Here is a 24,740-nt window from a genome sequence, read left to right on the forward strand (position 1 = left end):
GCTGTGCTGGAGGCAACGACGCTGCGCAGATGATGAGATCACGCTTTCCACACGACTCCGGCGTCCCCACCCTTCACGAGCACGAGAAGTGGCTATGCGCCGTGATGGACAACATGGCTCGACCACTTTAAATTCTCGTCGCTGGCTCAATCGAGATTCGCCATGATGGCGACTCGCGTTGCTCGTGATTCTCCCGAGCGATCCGGAAGCAGGAACTCAGCAACGTCGCAGAGACTTGTCGTGTCGGTGAATTAAGGCGTGAGTGAATCCTCCAACCTTGTCTGTATCTCTGGTCTCGAACATGTGAAGCCCCGCACTTGCGTGTGGTCGGGTGTGATCAGGTTCCTGGCCGTGGTTGCTATATCTTGCACGCGCAAGGTGGTTCTGCTCAGACTAACCTTGCCCACAGATCTTCCTCTCCCTTAACTCAGTGCAACGATACGATGTCGGACCTCGTTGCGACATACGAGGCAGTGTGGGTACACTCAAGGCTCCTACTGTACGAAACACCACTGACCCTTGTTGCAGGCTCGCTGCGAACTTCTGCGGGGTCGCTGTAGTCAGTAAGTTCCGCAGCGGCAGTATGGTATCGAAGGGCAGAAGTTGACTGTCTCATGTAGCGCTCTTGACGTTCGACTGGGTCATCTCGCTTGGGTGCGAGATCAACCTCATCTGGCGCAATCAGAAGAGGAGCGCGTCGTTGCTCTATGTCTTCAACCGCTACTGCGTCATGCTCGAGTGGTTTCTGGGGATTATCACGATTCAGCGCGTATCGGATCTGGTACGTCTCTAATCGCATTCATAGCCATGCTGCTCACTGGGTTCGGTTCCAGAGGTGAAAAAGCTAGCAGTCCAGCTAGTGGCTCTATGTACTCACAAATCGATAGCTGCAGAGGCTTGTACTGGACAGAGGTCGTCCTCGGGCTCCTTTCTATGCTCGGTCCTGCGCGTAAGTACCTGCGTCTGTCTCCTTTACATCAAGAAGCTTCGATCTAACCCCCGAGCACAGTGTTCTCGGCATTACGAGTCTACGCGCTGTCAGGGAAACACAGAGCCCTGACGGGTCTGACATTCGGCCTAGCGCTCATACCAATCTTTGTTAATGTCGTGAGTACGCCGCACATTGCGACTTCTAAGACCGCAAACGATGACAGGTGACCCTGTTTTCTCAGAGTACCGAGTACCAATCCCACCCCGTCAACATCGACCCTCCATACAACTGCTCTCTCGACTCGACGACGTCACCTTCGGTAGCTCTCGCGTGAGTTCCTCACTGTTTGTCGTGGCATAATCTTCGCATCATCATGACGCTTATTCGCACGAACAGATGTGAGCGCTAGGAGTCCAGTATGCTGTTCGATTTTTGACAAGCAGACAGTGACGTTCGTATCCCGCTCGACATCCACTCTCGCGGACCTTATCGCCATCGCAGTGACATGGAGAGCCACTTATAGGTCGAGCAGGCTTGCTTCCGAGACCATCGATGCACCGACGTTCCATCAGATCCTGCTACACAACGGTCGTTCATGTCTCCTCTCCGCAATTTGGCACCGTACTGATTATCGATTTGATCCCAGGAAGTGTCTACTTCGTGTAAGCCACGATTCCTCCATGCTGCTAGACTCGAGGTATTCATCTTGTCGTTCAGGGTACTGGCGACGTTGAACATCCTTCACATCCTAATGACAGCGCTCTCCGTGAGTCGACTCTGTTGCCTTCCCTCCCTCTAAGCGTGCTAACACCGTACTCGCAGTTCAAGGTCACCACTGGCTCGGAGAGCTACGTGATCAACTTCATTGACCCGTGCGTAACCTCACCTTAGTTTCGGCTTGTACGGCGACCGACAGCTGACTCTCATCTATCTTGCGCAGAATTGCCTCAATCCTAGTCTGCCGCTTCCTCATCTCCCTCCAAGAAGCCGAGCGATACTCCCACTCCGAATCAGAAGCTACGCACTCTTTCGTAGCCCCCAACTTCTCCGTCGGGCCCGCGTCGCAGGTGTCCTCATTCGCAGCGCCGCTCGGAGGGCTTCTGCACACGAGCGATATCTGACAACAGAACGACTTCACGTTGAACATCGAGTGGGATCCGGAAACTGCGCGCGGACGAAGGGAGAGTCACGCCAGCACGTACAAATCGGAAATGGTGAAGGAGAGCGTCACGCCAGAGATGCAAGAGGTAGAGGAGGTGCAGACGCCTGGATAATATGTTCGCTGCATGAGGTTGTTTGTACGATAGGGATCGTGTACGATGCTGTAATCAGGATAGGTTCTCTCTTCTCCAGCGCGTGTCAAACAAGTATTTACGCTGCTTGAATTCTTCACGGTATGTACGAGTTCACTCAAACTTTCGCTAGAATCTTTGATGTCAAGTTCCAGGACAATTGTTTCATTTGGATGATGTAATCTCGCTGATGGGATCAGTTGTGGTTATTCAGCCGTAACCAGCGTCCATCAACGAGTTCGCACTTAGCACTTAATACTCGAGGGAATCCGCAAGCCAACTTCCACGTCTCCCTGGGCACCCGCAGGTATGTCGTGATGTTGTTCATGTCAGCATGAATGCTCATTGGCACTAGGGATTATGTCGGGGTTGATGCATTTCTCACCGGCGCTTGTAGTAACGAGTACGTTCTGTGCGCAGTGTGCTCAGAATATGCTATAGAGGATAACATGACCTCTTCTTGCAGAACATTATGTTCAGGGTAATTCCAATGAAATGACGCGCTTCCGCGAAGGTGCTCAATGCGGCGGTTGGTCTTTTTTTTTGGAATCCACGTTTAGTATTGCCCTCGAGGGCCAAGCCCTATGGTAGGCAACAGTCTGCCCAGTGTCTATGAGATGAACTATCCCGGGTCGTAGTGTAGGGGGGTTGTGGTGCGGTTGGTCTTGCTCCCCCTAGTCCTGACACTACTTCTACGTACGCATAGCCTGTCATTGCTCTGTCAGCATTCTCACATATCTTAAAGCCGACACTCCTTACTAACGCCGGCGAATTCGGCATCATCAGGATGACACTTGACGGTTAGGTCGTCGCAGGCCAGCCAGCAGGTATATAAGCACCTTTCTTTCCGTCTACTAATTCCATTAAGCAGAACAATCACACTCACTCCCACTTCCAAACATGCCTTCGTACGCTGTCATTGGTGCATCTCGCGGTATCGGACTCGCCTATGTCCGGCAGCTGGTATGAAAACCCGAACTATCTATTCCTCATGTGGCTACTAAACCAGTTACGTATTCTCATTATACAGGCTACCAGACCCGACACCACCGTCTTCGCTATCGTCCGGAACGCGAGCGCATCCACCCATCTCACCAAGGCAACCGCGGGTCTGAAGAACGTCCATGTCGTCGAGGCGGACATCGCGGACTATGCAAGTGTGGAGGTCAGTATCTGATAGATCTAATAGCCAAATCCTAGATGAGTCAAACTTGTCTCACCTCATATGCATGTTCAGCGCGCCGCGAAGCAAGTCGCCAAAGTGACTGGAGGCACGCTCGACGTCCTCATTCACAACGCTGCCCGCACCGACCCCGCGACAATATATCTCGGCTTTGACCAGTTGTACGTCGTCGCCGCCTCGTATGCTGTCTACTCACGCTCACGCGACGCTCCTACTCCCAGCCCCAGCATGGACGCTCTCGACGCTGACTTTATCGAAGCTGTACGTGCCTTCCCAACCCCAAACCACTTGATTCCTCACATGCTCCTAGTACAAAATCAACGCGCTCGGCGTCATCCACAGCATCGCCGCGTTCCTTCCCCTCCTGCGCGCCTCCACCGCACCCACGAAGAAGGTCGTCGTCATCAGCACCCCCGGGGCCGACCTAAACTTCATCCGCGCCGCGGGCGTGGGAGACATGGCCGCGTACGGAATCACAAAAGCCGCGGGGCTCATGGCGGCGACCAAGTATGCAGTGAAGCTCAAGGACGAGGGGTTCGTCGTCGTGTCCCTCGCTCCGGGGGTTGTGGACACGGGTGAGACCATGGGCGAGTCGGGTACGTCGCGCAGAGTCACCTTGCGCATTCCGTCCGATGGGGTTTGAGGCTGATGAGGCTTGGGCTTGGACCTGTGCAGGCAACCCGGATGCCAGTGCAGGGGTGGCGCAGTTCGTCGAAGGCATGAATGCAAAGGGGATTCCGATGGAGCTGTTGACCCCGGAGCAGTCCGTCGCGGCGCAGCTGAAGACGATCGATGCATTGACTCTGGAGCAGAATGGTGCCTTCCTGAACTACACGGGCGAGGAATGGAGCTTGTAGTGTACACGTTGGTTGCAATGAGCGACGGGATGATAGGGAAGGTAGAAGCAGTAATGTAAGAGACCGGAATGAATGGATGTCGAAAGAGTGACGGTAGAGCACTACACAGATTAGGGAGCACAGGTCTCGGTAATGACACAACTGCGCGAAGTCAGTTCATGATTGTGATGCTCCTAGCTTGCGGCGGAGAGAACGCACCATTTAGATCTATGGTACACGTTGTTACAAGATTCTTTCTCGCACGGGTTGATTGCAGGATAGCTGGGGGAAGGAATGCGATAGTCGATGTGGACGACTCGGAGTTTGCTGTTAGGCCTTGTCCCATGCCGGGTCTGTCCCAAGGCGCATTAGACAACGCGCGCACAGATGTTCGATATGCACGTACCGTCGGTGATCCGCTCAATGGTGACCATGATCCCCGGTCCGAGGTCAGCGCGGGCCCGCGTGAAATGGCCGAAGCTCGACATGTGAGACATCTCCATGTCGCTCGTGTGCGTCGAGGCATAGTAGGACGCGGAAGAACGCCGCGGGTTGAGGACGAGTCGGGAGCCCTGTGAGAACATGAGACGAGTATCCGAGGAGATGAACGCGTGTAGACGTGCCGCGAATGACATGACGACTAGGAGCCATCTGTAGGTCTCGTCAGTGACATACAGGGTCTACGGAGAGCTCGGAAGAACGTACGTGTAGCATATACCGGTCAGTGATGAGTGCACGTACTTGTAGAGCATCATGTTTACGAGCATGACGAGGAAGATGAGCGTGTAGGCCCATGTCCCGTCGGTGACGAACTGCTGCATGATGGGGCCCTTGCCCCAACCCTGCTTTACCGCATCGACGAACTTGACGATCGTCAGGACGAAGAGTACGGTCTCGAACGCAAGAGAAATCACCCTAGAGGTACTGCGTGAGCAACAAGGTATGCACAAAGATGGGCAAGGCGTACCAGTAGTACTGGAAGATGGATGGACTAGAGGTGACATAGCACTCGTCGTTGTATGTCAGACGCGGCGTGACCACGACGAGAATATAGCAGAGAGAAGTGAGCTCGGCGATAAAGAGTGACCCGAGAAAGACTAGGAGGTAGTGGTTTCTACTATAAAGAGCGTACACTGTAACGCACGATCAATCCTCTCCTGCTGGCAGGAGCGATGAGACGACTCTTACCACGAGTTATAAGGATCACGTCCACAGTGGTGACGATCAACTGAAGGAGCACGCCCTGGACGATCTGCCAGGTAGCGCATTGCCCCGAAGTGAAGGCGAGACCGGTCGTGCCGTTGACGTTGATGGCAAGAAGAGCACTGGAGGAGAGTCAGCCAAGGCTAGCACGTCCATCCATATACGCACAGTTGAACCAACCACGGGAAGTACCGGGCAATGAAGTATAAGCCCTTCGCAGGTGTCCAACCGCGCCTCCTCAAGGGCGTCATGAGCACCCCAGGAGGCATACTTGATCATGGCACACTTACTTCCATATAAGTTCCACCTGAGCGCTCATCAGTTCAGTTCGGTACCGTGGAGAAAAATCGCGACTGAGGCGTGCTTACCTCCTCGGACAGCATGACCAAAACGTCCCAGGTGAGAAGCGTCACGCAGGCAACCTCGCTGTAACTGAGGTCGCGGGAGCGAGCGTAGTTGACGAACGACTCTGACAGGACCATGGAGGGCTCCCAGAAGAGGTCCGCATGAGCAAGGGGCGGCGCACGGCAGGGAAAGGAAGGGTCCGAGAGCGGGGAGTGCGCGGGTCTTCGATAGGACCTTATAGCATCCTCGGGGATGACAGCGTCCATGCATGGCGTTGGGCTTGCGGAACGCTGGAGTCATGGAGGCCCTGGATGGTGTCGAGATGTGGATCAGCAGCATGATCATCAGAAGATGATCCAATCGGCCAGAAGACCCACCGCGACGGGAGACTCGCGAACGAGGCATGGAAGGCCACGAAAGTTGGATCACTGAGTCGAGTAACGATAGCAAATCCTGGTATAGTCCAACACCAATGTCAAAACATGAATGCAAATGAGAAATACCAGTCCGAGTTTGACTCGAGGTATCTCTCGGGTCGGGACAGAAGCATAAGAGATGCAATTGCCGACAAGACCGGACCAACTGCAGCGAACGTTTGGCAGGCGCTGACATCCCTTGACGCATGAAGTGGTTCAATATCTTATAGCGAAGAGACGCTAGATGCTTATGATGAGTCCTGACAACATGAAACTGGGAACATGATCCAACGATGACACTCACAAATCTCGAGAGGATCCGCGGTGAGTGCCACGTCGCTAAGCAGCGCATAACCCGCACCCGAGTATATCGCTTAGCCATGATAGCTAGCCGTGACATAAGAGTTTGTTGAACAATTTCACGAGAGTGAACCGGCCGTGTAACCCATGTCAGCGGGTTGAGGAACTGAGGTTCAGGGGCGACTCGGACTCTTGGACTCGCTCCTCGGAGCCGTGACGTGGCATGCTATCGATGACTAACTAGAGGCCGCGGAGTCGTGACCTAAAAGAAACGACAACATGCTAATACTTCCCATCCGGTTTAGGAGAAGTTGAAGGCGGTACAAGGCTTTCCAGGAGCGAGGAGGCAGGAGGCAGGAGAAGGATGACCATTTATCTGTGACGGTGACCGTGACTGACGTAATGGCTGTGGCGTAACGCGTGCCTCTGGGCACCTTTGCGTTTCTAATCTGTCCGCAACTTGCTGCCCCACATCGAATCCCGAGTCCTGGAACAAGTCGAGAAGGCCAGAATAGCATTGCTATGTGCGCTGGAAACAGAGTTTCGGTGTTGAGGTGGGTCCCTTGGCAGACACAGTGGCTATCGTGATCGCGGATGGCACTCTGGAAGTCGTACTAGGCGTCGCGGAGACACCACCTTCCTTACTTTCACCGGAATGGTACCATTAACCCACACGGATGTTACGGCAGATATCACCAGGTGTCCTCTCGGAAACTCACGCTATAGCTATCACATGTCCCCCGAGCATAGGTGTATATAAGCACGTCCTCGCTACCAGACCGTCGACCGATAAACTTGCCATGACATCGTACGCTATCATTGGTGCCTCTAGAGGTATCGGACTCGAGTACGTCCGTCAATTGGTCAGTGATTACTCTCTAAGATAGTGAAGGTGCTTGCTGACTCCCTTCGGCAGGCAGCCAGACCCGACTCTACTGTGTTCGCTGTCGTGCGCAACGCGCAGAAGTCCATTCACCTCCAGGCGGCCATCAAAGGTCTTAAGAACGTTCACGTCCTGGAGGCTGATGTAACAGATTACAAGTCCCTCGAGGTACTGCATTGTTGCTCCGATCATCATGTCGATAGCTCACGCTCCCAGCAGGAAGCTGCGAAGAAGGTGTCGGAGGTCACAGGAGGAAAGCTCGACGTCCTCATCCACAATGCCGCGCGCATGGACATGAGCGTCTTCTGGAAGGGTTACGACGACTTGTAAGTCGTCGCTACTACATACATCCTACGAGCTCCTAACAATGGATCCGTCACAGTGCAAGCATGGAAGAACTCGACGCCGACTTCATCACCTCCGTAAGTGCGCCCCCGTCTACTCGACGTCTCCGCTGCTCACTTCCTCTTGTCTCTCACTCAGTTCAAAACCAACACCCTCGGCGTCATCCACGGCATCTCCGCCTTCCTCCCGCTTCTTCGCCGCGGTACGGACAAGAAGATCGTTGTCATCAGCACCGGGGGTGCCGACGTGAGGAACATCCACAGGCAAGGCGCAGCAGGCATAGCCGCATACCAGATAACGAAGTGCGCCGCGCTCATGGCGACGACGAAGTGGGCGAGCAAGCTCCAAGGCGAAGGTTTCGTTGTCGTCTCGCTTGCGCCTGGACTTGTTGACACTACGGGCACGATTGGCGAGCATGGTGCGTGTACCATCGGTGTTTCGTTAGGATTTGAAGATGGGCTGACGATTTGGGTTTACTAGGCGATTCCGCTGCACACGATGCCATGGTGGCTGCGGCCGAGGGCTTTGTGAAGAAGGGCATGTCGGTCGTGTTGGAGACGCCGGAGCAGTCTGTCTCGAATCAGCTCAAGGTCGTCGATGGTCTGAAGCCGTCCGACAATGGGCTGCTACTGTCGCACCAGACAGGGAAGGAACTCTGGCCATAAGAAGCGTATCAGGACTTGCATGTCAGATAGGTTTAGGGAGGATCGAGCGAGTATAGTAGGAGAACGCGAGCGCAAAATTGCATAGTCAGATCGATATTCACAAAACTGGAGAAGCATACTCGAACGCGCGATAACCTAGCCAGATATTAGTATACCTCAGCATTCCAGAGTGTACGCAGGGAGCTATGGCTATAGAATCGAGTAGCGTTTAGTTACGATCGGGACGCGGTCCGATGTTCCGACGCGTTCTGGCGTCTATCCTTGTCGCGGTTTTCTTTCCTTCACCACCACCACCACCACCTCCCCCTCCTCCACACGACTTCATGCTCTGCTTTTCACTTAACCTGTAATAGCCTGTAGCTTTCTGAGCCTTTTAACGAAGCTCGAGAATGCTTGTTCTAATTGAAGAACGAGGTCAAGAACTTCGATCCTTCGCGCCGATGAATCCCGCCCGAGAGACGGACCTCCGACCATGAGACGACGTGAGTAGACAACTTTAGACAAGCTTTCGAACACGGCGAGTGCTCTTGCTGAGACTTCGGTGCTGCTGGCCATGCCGGGGACACAGCGGATGGCGTCCGAGTCGTCGCGCGAACCCGCCCCACATGCAACTCCGTAGCATGTTGTCTCCGGTGCAGTGGTTTTGCCTAGTTTGCGCCGCCTCGAGGGACATAAAATCGGTCTTGCGGTGGGTATCGTCAGTTAACCATCCCATTACTTCAGGGAGGAGGCATCCCCTCTGCCAAGCCTTGTGGATGCCGTGCCAAGACTTTCCGGTGGCACGGGTGGGCCTGCTCTCACGCGGATATGTCTCGCGCCGCCTCTATAGCAAGGTGCTGTCAACGCTAGTGTGGTATGTTCAGCTATTCTTGGCTCCTTCGGGTCCGTACGAGCGTCTCTCACCACTCATCTGCGGGCAATAGCAGGGATCATTCGTCCTTGGCAAACCAGGTTGCGGTCGTCGCCTTCGGTGCTGTCGTGGCATATATAAGGACGTCTTGACTGCAGCATGGACATCAACAACCTTCAACTACCCTCAGCTCGTTCGACTCTAACATGACATCCTACGCTGTTATCGGAGCCTCTCGCGGCATTGGCCTCGAATACGTCCGCCAACTGGTGAGTCGATCCCTTCTTGAAGGTAGCCATATCATCCGTTGACTTCTCGATTCAGGCAACGCGACCTGATTCCATTGTGTTCGCGGTCGTGCGGAACGCGGCGACGTCTACGCATCTCCAAGCCGCCATCAAAGGTCACACCAACGTCCACGTCCTCGAGGCTGATGTAGTCGACTACAACTCCCTGGAGGTACTACCTTCGCGATCCTGTTACCTATGTCATACTGATGAACTAACTTCGTTCACAGCGCGCTGCAAAGGAGGCTTCCGAAGTGACGGGGGGAAAGCTTGACTATCTCATCCATAATGCCGCAGGCGCGGGCGACCCGGTCTTGCGAAGGGTCAGCTTCGGCGAGTTGTGAGCTCCATCTCTAGCCGTTCCTCGCGCTCCTCCTTGACAGCGCTCCCGCAGCCCTAACATGGAAGAACTCGACGAGGACCTCATTACTACCGTGCGTGTCCCCAAGCTTAGCTCCACTCATCCACCACTGACCTCTCGACCGCCAGTTCCAGATCAACACGCTCGGCGTGATACACAGCATCACCGCCTTCCTCCCTCTCCTGCGCGCCGGCAGCGCGAAGAAGATCGTCGTGATCAGCACAGGGGGCGCGCACGTGCAGACCGTCTACAAGCAGGGTGCGGCGAACATGGCCGCCTACCACATCTCGAAGTGCGCGGCGTACATGGCGACGACCAAGTGGGCGATCAATCTCCAGGACGAGGGTTTCGTCGTCGTCTCTCTCACTCCTGGTCTAGTGGATACCTCGGCGACGCAGCACGGCGTAGGTGAGTACTTAGTACTTCTTGTTTACTGTTGATCGATCGATCCGCGATCACTGGCTGACGGAATACGATGTACTAGGAGACCTACAGGCAGCTCATGCGCGTCTGGTCGCGGTGGAGGAAGAATTCGCAAAGAAAGGCATCCCGGTCGTGCTGGAGATGCCGGAGGAGTCGGTGTCCAAGCAGCTGAAGATTATCGACGGTCTCAAGCCCTCCGACAATGGGCTGCTTTTGAACCACTATACGGGGAAGGAGTACAGCCTTTGAGCTTTCAGGCCTCAGAACCTGTCGCGAGTGGGATTTGCTTTGGTGGCGCCAGGAATGCGTTGGACCGCACCGGTTCGTCTGTAGATATGAATTTGTTTTGCTAGCTATCCATCTTGAAACTTCGACAGGAGTAAGTTTACTCTCACATTCGTTCGTGGCGCGTGAGTGATCCGAGATCCTACGATGCGAGCGACTCACGGCCAGGCAACCTGAAGTGTTAATCGTGCTTGTCACGCAAGTTGCTTCCGCGAATCGCAACAGAGCTTTCGGTGAAACTCGGGAACTCGATCACAACACCCTCCAGTGAGCTCATCACGCTCGTCATAGTTTCCGTGGGCTGACCCTATGTCTACATTCCAGGCATGAACCCAAGAGGCTCGGTCGAATATCTCCTATCCTCTGCCTTCTGTGCAACGTGAACATCAAGAACATATCTACCGAGAGCGGTCTCTGATGGTCTAGACTTCCAATTCTGGAATTCAACGCCGGGCGCTAATACTAAAGTTCGAATTTGTTCGCGACCAGTTCTAGGACGTTCCTCCATTCAAGGTCCGAAACTCTCGAACCGCAAGCCATGGGTCGAAAGGAGGCCCTCATGACGTGGACTGACCTCATCGGCCGCATACCAGCGAAGGCTGGAGAATTCGAGCGATGCATACCGCGAAGTATATAGTCTCCCCCTCATCGCCGGCTGAGCACTCCATCCCAGAAAACACACAAAAACCACAAGAAACATCAGCATCTACTCGACTTTTTAATCATGTCACTCATCTCTACTTTCTTCAACGACCCTCTCTACACCGAGTTCGATCGTCTCTTCGACGATGCGTTCTCAAGGCGCACCCAGGGCGGGAACGGCACGCAAGTTGCCCGCCAGGACGCCGTCCCGCGTCTCCTCAGGCCAGCGTGAGTACTGCCTTCTTCGTTGTTTCACCCGTGCAAGGATCCGGCGTGCTGACGATGACTTCTATATGTAGCATTGACCTCCACGAGGACGCGGAAAAGAACGTCGTGACCGCGACGTTCGAGCTGCCCGGGCTGAAGAAGGAGGACGTCAGCATCGACGTGCACAACAACATCCTCACCGTATCCGGCGAGACGAAGAAATCCGAGGAACGCACCGAGGAGGGCTACGTCGTCAAGGAGCGTCGGTACGGCAAGTTCTCCCGTACCATCCCCGTTGCCCAGGGAATCAAGGTAAGTGCAAGTGCACCCCCTATTCATATCGTGGCGTACTGACTTGATGCGTCTTCGCAGCCTGAGGAGATCAAGGCCTCCCTGGAGAACGGTGTCCTGACCGTGAAGTTCCCGAGAACCACGCCTGAGCAGGCACCGAAGAAGATCACGGTCTCGTAAAAGGGGATCTGTCCGCGGGTCTTCCCGCTGACCTTGTACCACCAATTTCATTTGTATAGCTAGTTTGCGCAATTTCATTGTACGATTAGTGCTTCGTTCTATTCTTCCACAAAGCGTCCCATGTGCGGCATATTTTGCATCCTTAAGTAGCGTGAGTCCTTGACTGGAGCTGTATTTGGTGCGCTGTCAAGATATTGCGGGTGTGTACCGACGCGTGCTTGAGTCTTGCTGCCCGGATGGCGCCTTCGATTTCCGCAGCGAAGTAAGATCGTACGCAGGTTGCGGCATGGTACCCGCAATGAGCTCATGGTTGTTAATTGAGGATGCGAGACGGTCGCGCGACCATGCGCTCAAAGTGACAGAGCCGAGAGGAACTCGAAGATACCTGCGAAGTAGAAAGCTGATTAACAAGCAACGAGCGCGCGGGCGCAGTGGATCGCGCCAGACGTACCATATCTCTTGTACGCAGCGCCTCGATGTGCGAGAAAGACGAGAATAAGAAGCGAAGATCATACACTGTGGGGAGAGCTGCACTAGGCGGGATAAAGCCGGCGTTTATAGTAACATAGCCGGGCTCACCAAAGTGGCGAGCTTACCAAAGGCACCGGGTATCCCTCGGGGTCCATGCCAGCGAATACCGGGAGCCAAGAGGATGCCATGAACACCGGGTAGTGACCGGGGGCGTAAGGGGGGAAATCATGCGAGACAGCGTGTGCATGCGCACGACATAACGCTGTCAACACCTTCGGGTGAGCACTGCACAATGCCCGAAGGTAGTGTCAGGCGCAAGGGAGCGAAGGTATATATAGTCCCTTCTCGTCGATGATAGAGAGCATCTACAAACACCCGCTCAACTCACTCGAAACATGTCCTCCACTAAGAAGCTCATCCTCGTCATCGGGGCCACTGGCGCGCAAGGCATCGCCGTCATCGACAAGCTCTTGGAGCCTGCCGCGGACGGCTCTCCTTCTCCCTACGCCGTGCGCGCCCTCACGCGCGACCCGAGTAGTCGTCGAGCGAAGCAACTCGCAGAAAAGGGCGTGGAACTTGTCAAAGGTGCGCCTTTGGAACCCCCATCCAGCTTATGATCATATGGACGACTCACCTCGTGGGGGTACAGGGGCATTCGACGACCTTCCGTCTGTCCTTGCCGCGCTTCAAGGCGTGTGGGGGGTCTGGAACAATACCGACGGCTTCACTGTTGGTGAGGTCAAGGAGATCTTCTCAGGTATCAGAATCTTCGAGCTAGCGAAGCAGGTCAAGACCGTTCGGCATTATGTCTGGAGCAACTTGGATTACTCGTTCAAGGTAAGTCGGAGAGGCAACAGAAGCCTAAGGCGCCACAGGTACTGAACCCGCTACGAGCAGAAAGGCGGGTACAACCCTGCCTACAGGGTCGAGCACTACGATGGGAAGGGGCGTGTCGCGGAATGGATGCAGGCACAGCCGTCCATCGTCAGCGACGATGGCATGTCCTGGAGCGTCGTCACTTCCGGGCCATACATGGAGATGTTGGAATTTGTGAGCATACCGTTCCACCATCCACCGATCCCAGCTGACCCGTCCATATAGCCCATGTTCGGACCCATCGGAAAGCGTCCGGATGGCACGTACGTCTTCGCCTCGCCCGTCCAGGACGGGCATGTCCCCATGGTCGCGCTAGAGGACCTCGGGTTCTTCGCCCGCTACACATTCGACCACCGCGCGGAGACGTCCGGGAAAGACCTCGAGATTGCATCCGACTGAGTCAACTGGGACTACCTCATCGCGACCTTCACCAAGGTGACCGGAGAGAAGGCAGAGTTCCTTCGGCAGGCGCTCGACGAGTGGTTCGATAACTGGCTGCGCGCGGACTACCCAGCGGCGAACGAGCGCGCTTTCGGGGACGGGTCGACGACGTGGCGCCAGAACTTCACAGGGTTCTGGGCTCAGTTTCGCGACGACGTCATAACGCGCGACTTCGAGTGGCTGAGGAAGGTGAATCCTGACGGATACACTCTCGAAAGCTGGATGCGGGCGAAGGACTACAGGGGTTCGAAGCCGGAACCGGTGTTGAAGAATGTCGAAGACGACAAGGGGGTGAGGCTCAACCGAGAGAGGGTCTCTCAGCTACTCGGAGTCGCTGAGAAGAAGGATGGTGGTGCTCACCGGTTATAGTCGGGTGTGGAACAGGGAAGTATACAGATGCGGAAGTATTAATGGTACAACAGACAAGCATGTTCGACAAGATCCTGAGTCCGGGGAGAATGACAGATGGGGCATAACGATCTTCTTTATATCGATTTGCGCGAGCACTATGAGCAAATATGTATGAAGTGCGGCCGAATGTAGCATGCTTACCAGTCGGGTGCACTAAGAAGTACCGGGCCAAGTGCCTGCAAGACCATCGACATCAAAAATGGTCGGAAGTCGCGTCCACAGAATGGAAAGTGACTTGAACTCCTCCTTCTCGAGCTTGGCAATGCATCTGTCGCACAGGCCATGTGCAGTCCAGCGACTGGACTCGCTGCTCATCGCGTGGGTCTCGTGATCCGGATGCAACGGCATCATCACCATGCTGTTGGAGAGCGAGCGACGTGCAATAGCGCAGAGACCAGTGCGCCAACAGTTCTCAGCGCCGGATTCTTGGATGCACCTAGCTAGACCAAGTGTAGTGGTGTTCCTTGATGCGATTAGCTTCGGCATACCGTCCATGCACCTGCCCAAGTCGTCTTGAGACAGATACTCCTTGGATCCGTCCTCGCGGGTGAAGCCGAGGAGAACGCGAGACTGGAGTAAAGCGCAGTGGTAGAACGCAGAGGGGAGGATGGATGGGGTGTCCGTGAGGCGGGCGAGGTTGACTGCTGCGATAGCGTAGAACCGGTCGTTGTCGTCAATCTGGGAGTCACTTCCGACCCACTCTTCTAGCTCTGTTGGATATATATGGCAAAGAGCGGACAGAGCGCGCTTCTCGACGTCTTCAATCTGATATTTGTGCGATAGGCGTATAAGCGCCGACATAACGTGGAAATCGGTCTTCAGGTCATACGTGTCTTTCAACACACTAGAAGTTGTCAATTAGATAGAGTGCATTGTGAAGTGTATACAACTTACTCCTTCTGGCTCTTCGGCAATAGGACCCGGAAGAGATGGCGGAGGTCGACAGGCGAATCGAACAACCGGATAACAGGGACACCATCATATCGTTCGTCCGCTCGAAGACTGGTGGCAGAGAACATGTCATGAAAGATGGGGGACTGAGCAGCGAGCAGGCCTTTGTAGACGCGGAACCCGGTGCTTTGGGCGACCAGGACGACGTTGCCATCATCGAGCCAAAATTCTTCGTCACGCTCCATGACAATTGTGGCAGAGCCAGGAGATGGCAGAGAGGATTTTTCCTCAGAGCCGTTAGAGGCTAACGTTCTAGGGCGTTTCAAAGGCCGTTGTTCGTCCTCTGCCATGGTCGTGGTGGTGGTTGCGGATGAAAAGTGAAATGTGACTGATGGTCACGGGGCCGGTGACTTGGGTCACGAAGCACAATGTTCAAGCGGCTAGCGCGGGTGCCACTCCTCGACTTCCGACTATCATCCTGTCTGACCCCGGCACTCTCTGCACACCCTTGTGGAAAGTGGAAAGCATGGAGGAACCTCACCGGAAACGCCTACGTACCGACGCGACAACAAGTGCCAGCACGAGTCAAGCTGGGCTTGTTCGGAGTCCTACAGCCGCTGACATTGTGCGCGCAGCAAAGCGCGATGACGACTACTGGTTCGAGGACGGAAACATCATTCTAGTCTCGGAGAACGTCTCGTTCAAAGTATACCGTGGCTTACTTGCGGAACACTCGTCCGTCTTCCGCAGCATGCTCGATGTCGGGCAGGGGACGCAGAACCCTGCGGACATAGTGGACGGCTGTCCTGTCGTACCTCTTTATGACTCTCCGAACGACCTCCGTGGTCTCTTCCGCATCATATTCCCTCTAAGAAAGAATCTGAAGTGAGTCAGAACACAGTTCCTGTCGCGATACACGCCTCCTGACTCCGCACTACAGATTCTCCAACTGGAAGGTGGACATGGACTTCATCTCCGCCATCATCCGGCTGGACCACAAGTATGAACTCAAGGGTCTGTACGATCAGGCGATGGGATACTTGACTACCTACTACACGACTAACTTCGACGACTGGCTCGAAGGCCGCAACGCCACCGAGTGGCGGCCCGAGCCGATCCACGCCATCGGCGCAATCAACCTCGCGCACCTCACGCACACACACACTATCCTTCCCCTAGCCTACTACATCTGCGCGACGCTCGGGTCCAACCTCCCAGTCGGATACGCTCGCCCGGACGGCACGATGGAGCGTCTCTCGCCCGATGACCTCCGCATCTGCCTTGACCTGAAGGCGCGGCTCACAGCCGAGAATGTACACTCCGCCTTCCTCCTCCTGCGCTACCCAGGACAGCAGCATTGCTCTAACTCGCAGGCGTACACGTCCTGCTCAGAGCTCTTTCGCCGGCTGCTCGAGCACGTCGGACTGTCCAAGGGCCCGCATGCCATCGCATCCGACCGCGCGCTCGACAGCTGGATGGACACCATCGACAGCTACACGCCACCGGCTACGCAGAACGTCAGCCCGTATATGGTCATGTACCAGACGCAGTCGCGATCGCTGTGCAAGGGCTGCCGCGCGTTTGTGCAGAACAGGGAGAGGGAGATGCGCAGGCAGATATGGCGCAAGCTGCCCGAGTATGTTGGGGTGACGATTGATAATTGGGATGCGCCTATAGCGTCAGGGTAGAGTGCGAGTTGGTATGTGCGAGTCTCCGTCTTTCATGATAATATTCTGATATCTCTGTGCTAGATCGACGGTATGTGAAACGGACGGTGTATGGAACCATAAATTCGTGTACAAGCTATATATGCAATTCTTGAGAAGGACTCATCGTCTGTTGCCACGGCGACCACTCTCTGCAATCCCTTCCGGTCGCGGGTTCGCCCCGTGGGTGAGTATCGACCCTCCGTCGACCGACAGGTGAACGTTTTATTCGAACCAAACGGCGCTTAAACCGTTCACCGCGCCTGCCCCTTCCATTGAATTCGACCGCAAGCTGGAAGACAGAGAGGAGGGAGAGGGGTTCCGAACTATGTCCAGAGTGTCCGACCACAACAGTCCTTGCTATTCCATCTCCACGCACATTACACGGAAAACTGCTGAAGTCCTGTGGTAGATAATATACAGATTATACACTTACATCAAAGCGACCAAAACTCCCGAGCACAACATCATGAGCCACCCAGAGATCTCGCTCCCACCCATCGCAGCGTTCGACGAGGATGTTGTTGAACTCGGAGTCGACGCCCGATCGGTCGCACTCGCCGACACACCCGAGCCTGCGGTCGCCGCTCCAAGCGTGACCGCCACCGAGCCGACCGTCGGGCTAGGCACCGAACCCGTCGCACCGTCCATCGCAGTCGCAGTCTCTGAGAGCTGCGCAAACCCGACGGACGGCGGGCTCGCCCGGAAGACAGAGTAGACGTTCTTGAGGAACGTGTCGCCCACGATCCACGGCGGGGCGCTGCCGCCGGACGACCCGATCGAGAAGAATGCGCCGACGCACATGTCGGAGCTCGTGCCCTGGCCGACGAGGAAGTCGGCGTTGGATATCGGCCAGGAGATCGTGCTGCTGCCGAAGCGCATCGTCACGTTCACGGTTGTGGAGCACGCTGTGAGACGGCCATCAGATAAACTTCGGGTGCGGTAGTCTATCGGACTCACGATATTGATAGAAGCCCTCGTTATCCCCAGTCAATGCCTCGCTGTTCGGAATCTGTGCGTAGAGTGCGGCGACAACGTCCTCGGGCCCGCTCACAAGCGTGGTGCCGGTGTCAATGGCACCGTAGGAGTCCGAACCAGATGGAAGCGTAACCGAGTTTCCATTGACGGTCACGCCTACCGCAGACCTAGTCATGAGTCTGCTCGACAGTTGAATAGCTGCGGAGAAGGCTCACCAGTGACCTCCTGAAGCCAGAACCCCTCCTCTCCGTCCGGGATGTCCTGGTAATCGATGTCTCCGGTGAAGAGCGACGTGTTGACCGCGCCGAGGTTGAATGTGCCTCCCGGCTCTAGTTCCTGAGCATTCTGCACGTCAAGGAAGCGCGTCAGCTGGAATGCCATCAAGGGCTGGTCCAGCGTTCCGTTGCTGCTCGCGAGGGCTTCCCAGAAAGGAGTAGCCCCGGACGATGCGATCGTCTGGAAACCCAATCCCATCAGTCCGGAGACAGGTGCGGTGAGCACTCCGGACTCCTGCGTCACAACGGCTGCGGAATAATGAGTCGGGAACGGGGCGCGATGGACAAGTGCACACACCGAAGATCTGCGGATTGACTTCAAAGCCGGCCATTCGTACCACGTCCTGTCCTAACGTCCCTCGTGCAGCCCCAGACCCATATGTGATCGAGAACGTCGTGTTCAGATCCTCAAAAGTCGACGACGCTGTTAAGCACAGTCCCCGGGCGGATGAGATACGCGCCGCAGGATAAGCGGAGAGCATGCGCACCAGAAGAATCAAACTTTGTGATCCCGTCATCAACAGTTGACAGACCGTCGGACGCGGCAAGCCACAGATCCCTGGATACAGGTCAGTTGTGCTATGGAAGACAATAGGACGGATGCACTTACGAAGACCCGGTATCCAGGATGACATTATAGGCGACCGCAGGCGTGCCAACCGCGATGGAGCCATAGAAACTCGTGTCAGCACCCAAGTTAGTGAGTCTAAGAGAGGATGTCGCGTAAGAATAGCACATGATCAATCGGTAGCACAACGCACAGGTTCATCCCGCTCGAGCGCTTCTGCTGCCCGCCCCGTCCTTGGTACTTCGCGACTAGCAGGTCCTTCTGCTGCTTCAACCATGCGGAGACCTCAGTTGCATTGCGTTGTGGACGAGCGCGTCTCAGGAGAGGTATTGAGCGAGGCAGGGACGAATCTGGAGCCGCCAGGGCTTCTTGGTGAGCGAGCAAGAGGAAACAAGAGACCGCGAGCCAGTGCGGGAGAAGATGCATCGTCGAGGTGTCGGTACCTAAGCCAAGTCCCAGAGCAAAGAAAGGGAAGTGGACGGTGAAGAGTCAAGGCAGAGGATGAGGAGGGGCGCAGGAGAAAGCGAGGGACCCGGCAGGAAGTAAGTATAAAAATGCTGCGCACCGTGACGTCCCGAGGACATGGTACGGTCCTGAGGCTGCTGCGTACCGTCACTGTGCCGGCTATTTGTGTGCGAGGATCGTCTGCGGGAACGTTTTAGGAAGCATCGGATGCATTTCCGATGCCATCGTGAGCCGGGAGCCTGACACCCTCTTCAAGAGCGTCGAATACCCTTTTCTCCAACTGCAAGTAACTTGGCAGGATCAAGACTCTTGGAATCAGCGAGGTGAAAGATGGAGAGGATCGTGCCGATGCCCGGCGGCTTCGCCCAAGCCAGTTTCCGTGATGCCGACGGCCGCATCCGATGATACGCAGTGCGCAGCAGACCTGCGGCGCTGACTGGGCCTCGGCCTTCCTGTCCATCCGTGACTGCTCCCTGCAGTTGTCGTGATAGTAGGGAGGGCGACGCAACTGCAATTGGTGGATGACACGACCAACGTAGCGTATAAGTAGTACTTACCAGGACGACAAACTTGGCACGGAGAGCTCACGTGCCAAGCCCCGAGTCGGAGAGTAGGACATTCAACCTGATTTTCCTCTAGTTTCACTCGTCTTCAATTTTCTCAAGATGTTAGGTGTATCAAACGTGCATGAGAGGCGTTCAGAGCGAATGGGAGTGGAGGAGAGACCTGTATCTGAGCAGCACATCACCAAGCGCCGAGCCTCGTGGTGAAGCGCTTAGATCACGGGAGACTTGTGACTTGCGGCTGCCAGTGTCTCTCTTCGTTGGATGGTTACATGGTCTGGTCGCTCCGGCGGATGTAGATGTTAGATGTCCAGAAAAAATCACCCACTGTACCTTGGCATGGTCTTTGAGCGCAGCGTACGATAATGTATTCTGTGGGACGAAATCCCTCGCAAACATGCTCCCCGTTACCTTCAGCACGCCTCGCTTCTCCTCTTGAAAGCTTGACCTCTCTCATCTCGGCACTCGTCAAATGTCCATTTGATCTCCCCGCGCCTTCCACTCGTCGTTATAGCTTCCGGACGCTGTCCTCTCAATCATCACTTTGCGTTATGATACTACCATACGTCGCGCCAGGTCGTGAAATCTTCGAAAGGCGGACTATGCACGGAACGAGTGGCATAAAGATTACAAGCATCTACACATCGTATCGGTACCTACGAAAGAGTCCATAAAACAAAAAGGTAGACCTAGCGTCTCCCCGAGCGAAATACAACAACGCATGCTATATCCAGTAGAGGAAAAACTGCGGCGGGTGGGTGATCGCTTCCCGCAGACGACTCTCACCTGGCGCACCATCCCTCGAACCACCACCTGTAGTGTATCATACATGGACGGATTCCCTCTCCCGTAGCCCCCGGAACCTGTCGAGTATCCCGCATACCAGAGGAGCTCACTCAGACCGACGGTGTGATGCTCTCGGCCTCGAGATCTCTCATATCCTTCGTAACATGGACAACATCCTTCCGCTCGAACCCATCTAAGCTGGAGCGGTCGTGCGTCCGCGAGACGGACACGTTGATCGCGAGCGGCCTCATCGGATAGTGCGCACTGTGCGGGCCGCGCCCGGGGGGAGGGGCAGCAACGCGTGAGTCTTCGCTTATCGCGTGGCCGGCCTTTGAAGAGTCGCCCGCGGTCTCGCTGAGGCCTACGCGTATGATGATCAATGTGAAAACGATACCCTGCGGTGAGCTCGGATGTCAGCACTGCGCTCACAGCATGCATGTGCTCCCCAGAGAAACTCACGATGAGCGGTTGGAGGGCGTCAAGGCAGATGTACTGCGCGTTTGACCCGGAGACGTAGGTGGCGAGCAGCGATATGAGCGCTGCCGAGTAGATGGCAGCGGACTGGACGATTGTCTCGATGACTCCCCAGCGCGTGACAGCGGCATACCCTGCCCGGTACTGTTTTACCCGGTGATTTGACCACATTATCCGCCCAGTGATGAGCACTATGAGAACCTCGTGAGCGTCGCCATACCGGGGGACAGTTGGACGTGCAACTCACATGTTGCGAGGACGTTCGTTGTCAGCGATAGCGAGAAGAAGGACGTGATCCACGGTTTCAGGTTTCCCTCAAAGATAGCGCCGACGCCCTTGACCTGCGTCAGCTCGTAACAGATTCCATAGCCGGCGACTGGCGGGCATATGTAAGCGAGCGCGGTTTGCGGAAAGGACAAATATTCTTACTTGCAGTTCCGACGAGCAGGAGCGTTGGGAGGATCAAGATCAGTCTTGACCGACTCCAGACGACATAGAGGCGATACGTCTGGACCAACCCGATTAGCGGAGTGCAGCGTCAGCGAGGCAACCTTGACGAACGTACCACGAAGCAGTCTCCAACCAGAGTCTGCGTGATGTATATGACCGACTTCCCGACATGGGTAGGGTTGCTGAGCCAGCTGTAGAAGTCGTTGGTGCCCGTAGGGGTGCCACCACGTACGATGAAGCCCTCAACAGCTCGCTGGACGTCAAAGCAGAGGTGCTGCGACAGACTGTCAGCGCGCGGCGGAGCGCATATTCAGTGTGCAACTCACCGCAATGGCTAGTATGAACATTGTCGTGGCCGTCGCGAACATCCACTTGTTCACCCTCGAGCGGCCATGTCGGTGCTCGCGATACATGAGGATCCATATCGAGATGAAGTACAGAACAGCGAAACCGCCGAAGAGGAGAGATTCCAGGAACAAGGATATGAGCTGCAAGCGAGACTTGAATGAGTGAGCGAATGGTCGATATCGACAGTAGGCTGACCTCAGCTCGCGGTAGAGGGAACGAATCTGCCGCTGACATGGTGGTGGACAGGACGCTCTGGAGGGGGCGGAGACGAATCTGACAAGGCACCCATGGCGCTGAGTTGGTGCTATTAAGGGGACCTTGAGAAGAAGCAGCCTTGGAGACGCCTGCCCGTCCGCCGGGCCCAAGACGACAAGGTTCACAGTGCAGGAATACTAGATTCGGGTGGCAACTGCGAGTTCGCGGCAGTGCCAGCGCACCTCGTGATCGAAGCCGTCCGGCGTGATTTCATGATTGGGCGCATCCAGTGCTTGCGTGTTCTTTTCTTGATCGTGTGTCACCTACCAGAAGGCGGCGCGCGAATCAATGTCTACCCACGATATACTTCGGATGGGAGTGTCTGGCCTATAGCGCAGCGCCTCTCTCTCTCGTCCCAGTACGTGGGAAGAGATGGAGATAAGGGCTACTTCGCTCCCATCCGGCGTAGTCTCGACCCGAAACCGCGAGAGTTGAAGTCGAGCGAAAGAACGAACATCATCTATCCGACGAGCACTGCGAAATTGCCAGCGTCTGTGCTACAGAGAATATGAACCGTCAGTGCTATGATGGCAACGAGATCGGGAATGCTCACAGCTACCTCGGCCCTTTCGGCGAAGAGGGCGAAGTTTTCTCCTCTGTGACGACGTAACTGAAGGTCGACAGCGCGATTCAGGCTTCTATCATGATCGGAAGAGGGCGAGTCCGTCCGTCGAATCCGACCACAATGGAGTTCGCAAACATCAGCGCCTTCCATCGAGTCTAGGCGTTTCGCGCTGAGATTGCCTAAATGGTAAGTCAATCCATCATTGACCGGTGTTCGGGAAGTTGCGATATTCACCTTCGCAATTGTAAGAAGGTCAGTAAGATCAAAGAGCAAATGCCAACGGATGCAATGACCGTCCACTACTGCTAGCTCTAGTGGGTCGAAGGTGAGAAACATGGCGCTGCACCGTTGACTTGGTCTCTGAGATACGGGAAAAGCACTTAGCCCACTGTATCATCAGAACACTTCGAGTGGTCAGGGTGCTTACCGCCCGGCTTTTCAGTCCCGCAGCTGGTCTTCTGCTGATAAATGCCGTAGGGCGTGAAACACTCATGCGCACCCTGCAGGCAAGATCAGCACTACATAGTTCATGCACGGATGTGGCCAGCTCACCAAATAGGTTCCATCAATTCGGGGGAACGAGTCACTATAGCATCGGGAAGATCAGTAGGCTTCACGACTCACGGCTGAGTATGCATTATGCGGTCATATTCGCACCCTGCGCAACGGCATACACGCTTCTAGCATGGGAATCGCACCTCGAGTAAGCTTTTTGCATTCCCGCATAGCGAGATCGCGCCCCATGGTCCACATGCGCCTGTGCCGGGGTACGTTCCGCTCCCGTTGCCAATGTTAGGCCTTCACTACGTACCAATAATAAACTCAAAATTTGTACCTCGACAGCGTACGCGCCTGCAGACACCTCGCGTTCACACGGGCGCACGCCGTAGACGTCACGCGGGACTCCCTCGCCGTTCAGAGAGCGCCACTTGAAGACTGATTCTCTGTCCGGCAAACTGTTCAGGAGTGACTGCGTCCTTGACATATCTGAAAGGCGTCTGGACTTCTGCATGACAGCTGACCTACGGAAATGCCCCGACCGTCTTGCACGTCCCGACGAACCACAACGTCGTGACATCCTGCTCCATAAGATTAGCAGAGAACCTGATGCCGGTGCATAGGGGATAACACGTACAGAAGAGTCGGGAGCGACCCGGCCAATCACGCAGCGGGGCCACGAAGAGGCTCGCCATGTGCCCTGAGACCTGAGGAGATAGACAGGACGAGAGAAGACCGTGCGAAGACATCGCAGCGCGGGCTGGAAAAAGGTCCGCGACAGTGAGAAGCCGCTCTAATCGCGAAACCAATTTGGAAGAATGGAGCTTATCGTCCCGACAACCGAGTGCATTGATCCCCGGTCCGAGGCTTGTATGGGACCTCCCCGGATTGTATGACCCCCGCAAATTCCCCGTTGGCGAATGTCGCGTGTAGCTAACCGAGATGTCTGTGGCATAAAATGTCAAAGGGTTAGTGAATGATGCGATGAGGACGAGACCGAGACGGGGGTTGGTCATAGTGCTCCTTGGCGGATGCGCTGTAACGCCGAGGTCCGTCTTACACGCAGTAACCTTGTTACGGGACAGAACTGGTCGCGGCATCCTGCTTCCCAAACTTAAGTTTAGCAAGATAATGTCTCGTACTGTATAGGTGGACCTCATCGAATCAAGAGGATCACACGTACGGTATTGTTCGCATGTCACTAATACTATTACCCTCGAATGTACCGAGATTCTGGGAGATGGACTGCCCTGGACTGTTCGGCATGAGGTACTGGATATCGGAGAAAGACGATTCTTGAGCGCTGGTGACGGAAGACCTGGGCGGTCCGCATCCTGTGGTCAGAATCTGATGAGGCTATGTACGACGATATATTAGTGCACTTCATCTGGTAGTCAACTGAGTCAAAGGCAACTGACCGGACTCGGGAGTGCAGCTTCAGGGGAGGTCCACACGGCAAAGGCGGCGCGCCGCCAATGCGGTAGTGCCCCTCGGCGCATACAGTCGAAAAATCCGATGACGGCTGCAGTGCGCTATGTCCTGAAGGCACAGGCAATGCATCCGTGAGGAACGCTGCGTTCGTCGAGAATCACGGTTTTCGGGTAAGCACGCGATCATCCAGGAAGCCCGACGCAGATGGCAGATGCGTCTTCGTCTTCTGCGATCGTCGGTCCACGAAGTGTTACCTCTATCTGTTATGGTGTTCAACACTCCGACATATTTTAGCCCGATGTTCGTATCACAATGGTGAGCATGAATCTTAACGTGGAATTATCGCGGAACGTTGAAGCTCAC

The 24,740-nt window shown here is 55.3% G+C and overlaps 12 protein-coding genes across 12 annotated transcripts; 7 read left to right on the top strand and 5 right to left on the bottom strand.

The window, feature by feature from the left end:
* The first annotated feature begins 123 nt into the window (after positions 1–123).
* On the top strand, positions 124–2,105 carry L226DRAFT_146660 (uncharacterized protein). Its single transcript, XM_067672400.1, has 12 exons — positions 124–258; positions 410–475; positions 529–563; positions 621–785; positions 896–949; positions 1,010–1,107; positions 1,173–1,259; positions 1,375–1,519; positions 1,578–1,593; positions 1,649–1,697; positions 1,754–1,803; positions 1,872–2,105. The coding sequence occupies exons 2-12, from the start codon at positions 444–446 to the stop codon at positions 2,050–2,052; spliced, it is 912 nt and encodes a 303-aa protein (XP_067533351.1). The 5' UTR covers positions 124–258; positions 410–443; the 3' UTR covers positions 2,053–2,105.
* Positions 2,106–3,123: 1,018 nt separating this feature from the next.
* L226DRAFT_511478 (NAD(P)-binding protein) lies at positions 3,124–4,328 on the top strand (the record flags this gene model as incomplete). Its single annotated transcript, XM_067678303.1, has 6 exons — positions 3,124–3,186; positions 3,254–3,349; positions 3,461–3,567; positions 3,628–3,667; positions 3,717–4,016; positions 4,114–4,328. The coding sequence occupies 6 exons, from the start codon at positions 3,124–3,126 to the stop codon at positions 4,261–4,263; spliced, it is 756 nt and encodes a 251-aa protein (XP_067533352.1). The 3' UTR covers positions 4,264–4,328.
* A 244-nt stretch (positions 4,329–4,572) lies between these two features.
* L226DRAFT_572888 (uncharacterized protein) lies at positions 4,573–6,056 on the bottom strand (the record flags this gene model as incomplete). Its single annotated transcript, XM_067684747.1, has 8 exons — positions 4,573–4,595; positions 4,649–4,893; positions 4,948–5,157; positions 5,210–5,375; positions 5,431–5,567; positions 5,614–5,679; positions 5,736–5,752; positions 5,814–6,056. The coding sequence occupies 8 exons, from the start codon at positions 6,054–6,056 to the stop codon at positions 4,573–4,575; spliced, it is 1,107 nt and encodes a 368-aa protein (XP_067533353.1).
* A 1,250-nt stretch (positions 6,057–7,306) lies between these two features.
* Positions 7,307–8,399, top strand: L226DRAFT_572889 (NAD-P-binding protein; the record flags this gene model as incomplete). Its single annotated transcript, XM_067684748.1, has 6 exons — positions 7,307–7,369; positions 7,423–7,557; positions 7,609–7,715; positions 7,772–7,811; positions 7,873–8,152; positions 8,215–8,399. The coding sequence occupies 6 exons, from the start codon at positions 7,307–7,309 to the stop codon at positions 8,397–8,399; spliced, it is 810 nt and encodes a 269-aa protein (XP_067533354.1).
* Positions 8,400–9,029: 630 nt separating this feature from the next.
* Positions 9,030–10,697, top strand: L226DRAFT_553994 (NAD-P-binding protein). The gene is made up of 7 exons (XM_067682966.1): positions 9,030–9,252; positions 9,323–9,518; positions 9,574–9,708; positions 9,767–9,876; positions 9,931–9,970; positions 10,026–10,305; positions 10,382–10,697. Exons 2-7 carry the CDS (start codon positions 9,456–9,458, stop codon positions 10,567–10,569), a joined length of 816 nt encoding a protein of 271 aa, XP_067533355.1. The 5' UTR covers positions 9,030–9,252; positions 9,323–9,455; the 3' UTR covers positions 10,570–10,697.
* Positions 10,698–11,291: 594 nt separating this feature from the next.
* Positions 11,292–12,024, top strand: L226DRAFT_536952 (HSP20-like chaperone). Its single transcript, XM_067681226.1, has 3 exons — positions 11,292–11,475; positions 11,547–11,766; positions 11,827–12,024. The coding sequence occupies exons 1-3, from the start codon at positions 11,330–11,332 to the stop codon at positions 11,923–11,925; spliced, it is 465 nt and encodes a 154-aa protein (XP_067533356.1). The 5' UTR covers positions 11,292–11,329; the 3' UTR covers positions 11,926–12,024.
* Positions 12,025–12,791: 767 nt separating this feature from the next.
* On the top strand, positions 12,792–14,184 carry L226DRAFT_553996 (NAD-P-binding protein; the record flags this gene model as incomplete). Its single annotated transcript, XM_067682967.1, has 5 exons — positions 12,792–12,981; positions 13,046–13,233; positions 13,294–13,446; positions 13,498–13,578; positions 13,708–14,184. 5 exons carry the CDS (start codon positions 12,792–12,794, stop codon positions 14,080–14,082), a joined length of 987 nt encoding a protein of 328 aa, XP_067533357.1. The 3' UTR covers positions 14,083–14,184.
* A 93-nt stretch (positions 14,185–14,277) lies between these two features.
* On the bottom strand, positions 14,278–15,365 carry L226DRAFT_466520 (uncharacterized protein; the record flags this gene model as incomplete). Its single annotated transcript, XM_067675984.1, has 2 exons — positions 14,278–14,968; positions 15,019–15,365. 2 exons carry the CDS (start codon positions 15,363–15,365, stop codon positions 14,278–14,280), a joined length of 1,038 nt encoding a protein of 345 aa, XP_067533358.1.
* A 117-nt stretch (positions 15,366–15,482) lies between these two features.
* L226DRAFT_146930 (uncharacterized protein) lies at positions 15,483–16,954 on the top strand. The gene is made up of 3 exons (XM_067672402.1): positions 15,483–15,900; positions 15,956–16,714; positions 16,767–16,954. The coding sequence occupies exons 1-2, from the start codon at positions 15,542–15,544 to the stop codon at positions 16,701–16,703; spliced, it is 1,107 nt and encodes a 368-aa protein (XP_067533359.1). The 5' UTR covers positions 15,483–15,541; the 3' UTR covers positions 16,704–16,714; positions 16,767–16,954.
* A 199-nt stretch (positions 16,955–17,153) lies between these two features.
* On the bottom strand, positions 17,154–18,968 carry L226DRAFT_572895 (acid protease; the record flags this gene model as incomplete). The annotated part of the gene is made up of 7 exons (XM_067684749.1): positions 17,154–17,629; positions 17,682–17,855; positions 17,915–18,223; positions 18,273–18,398; positions 18,463–18,533; positions 18,585–18,680; positions 18,736–18,968. The coding sequence occupies 7 exons, from the start codon at positions 18,966–18,968 to the stop codon at positions 17,154–17,156; spliced, it is 1,485 nt and encodes a 494-aa protein (XP_067533360.1).
* A 1,540-nt stretch (positions 18,969–20,508) lies between these two features.
* L226DRAFT_436617 (uncharacterized protein) lies at positions 20,509–21,862 on the bottom strand (the record flags this gene model as incomplete). Its single annotated transcript, XM_067674763.1, has 7 exons — positions 20,509–20,751; positions 20,816–21,021; positions 21,078–21,206; positions 21,260–21,338; positions 21,396–21,554; positions 21,607–21,768; positions 21,824–21,862. Coding segments are annotated over 7 exons (1,017 nt in total), but the record flags the coding sequence as incomplete, so codon positions are not given.
* A 1,286-nt stretch (positions 21,863–23,148) lies between these two features.
* L226DRAFT_147010 (uncharacterized protein) lies at positions 23,149–24,184 on the bottom strand. The gene is made up of 3 exons (XM_067672403.1): positions 24,130–24,184; positions 23,584–24,047; positions 23,149–23,527 (listed from the first exon to the last, which is right to left on the bottom strand). Coding segments are annotated over exons 1-3 (480 nt in total). The 5' UTR covers positions 24,144–24,184; the 3' UTR covers positions 23,149–23,525.
* Between the last annotated feature and the right edge of the window lie 556 nt (positions 24,185–24,740).

Source organism: Lentinus tigrinus (genome assembly GCF_003813185.1).
Source record: "Lentinus tigrinus ALCF2SS1-7 unplaced genomic scaffold L226scaffold_21, whole genome shotgun sequence".
Taxonomy (NCBI): Eukaryota; Fungi; Basidiomycota; class Agaricomycetes; order Polyporales; family Polyporaceae; genus Lentinus; species Lentinus tigrinus.

What these genes read in the sequence shown, in the direction of transcription:
- L226DRAFT_146660 (XM_067672400.1), top strand. Translation starts at nt 444, where the DNA reads ATGTCGGACCTCGTTGCGACATACGAGGCAGT. An exon ending in CTGCGGGGTCGCTGTAGTCA is followed by an intron (nt 564 to 620) that starts GTAAGTTCCGCA and finishes TGTCTCATGTAG; the next exon opens with CGCTCTTGACGTTCGACTGG. An exon ending in TTCTATGCTCGGTCCTGCGC is followed by an intron (nt 950 to 1,009) that starts GTAAGTACCTGC and finishes CCCCGAGCACAG; the next exon opens with TGTTCTCGGCATTACGAGTC.
- L226DRAFT_553994 (XM_067682966.1), top strand. Translation starts at nt 9,456, where the DNA reads ATGACATCCTACGCTGTTATCGGAGCCTCTCGCGGCATTGGCCTCGAA. An exon ending in TCGAATACGTCCGCCAACTG is followed by an intron (nt 9,519 to 9,573) that starts GTGAGTCGATCC and finishes TTCTCGATTCAG; the next exon opens with GCAACGCGACCTGATTCCAT. An exon ending in TCGACTACAACTCCCTGGAG is followed by an intron (nt 9,709 to 9,766) that starts GTACTACCTTCG and finishes CTTCGTTCACAG; the next exon opens with CGCGCTGCAAAGGAGGCTTC.
- L226DRAFT_536952 (XM_067681226.1), top strand. Translation starts at nt 11,330, where the DNA reads ATGTCACTCATCTCTACTTTCTTCAACGACCCTCTCTACACCGAGTTC. An exon ending in CCGCGTCTCCTCAGGCCAGC is followed by an intron (nt 11,476 to 11,546) that starts GTGAGTACTGCC and finishes TTCTATATGTAG; the next exon opens with CATTGACCTCCACGAGGACG. An exon ending in CCGTTGCCCAGGGAATCAAG is followed by an intron (nt 11,767 to 11,826) that starts GTAAGTGCAAGT and finishes GCGTCTTCGCAG; the next exon opens with CCTGAGGAGATCAAGGCCTC.
- L226DRAFT_146930 (XM_067672402.1), top strand. Translation starts at nt 15,542, where the DNA reads ATGGAGGAACCTCACCGGAAACGCCTACGTACCGACGCGACAACAAGT. An exon ending in CCTCTAAGAAAGAATCTGAA is followed by an intron (nt 15,901 to 15,955) that starts GTGAGTCAGAAC and finishes TCCGCACTACAG; the next exon opens with ATTCTCCAACTGGAAGGTGG.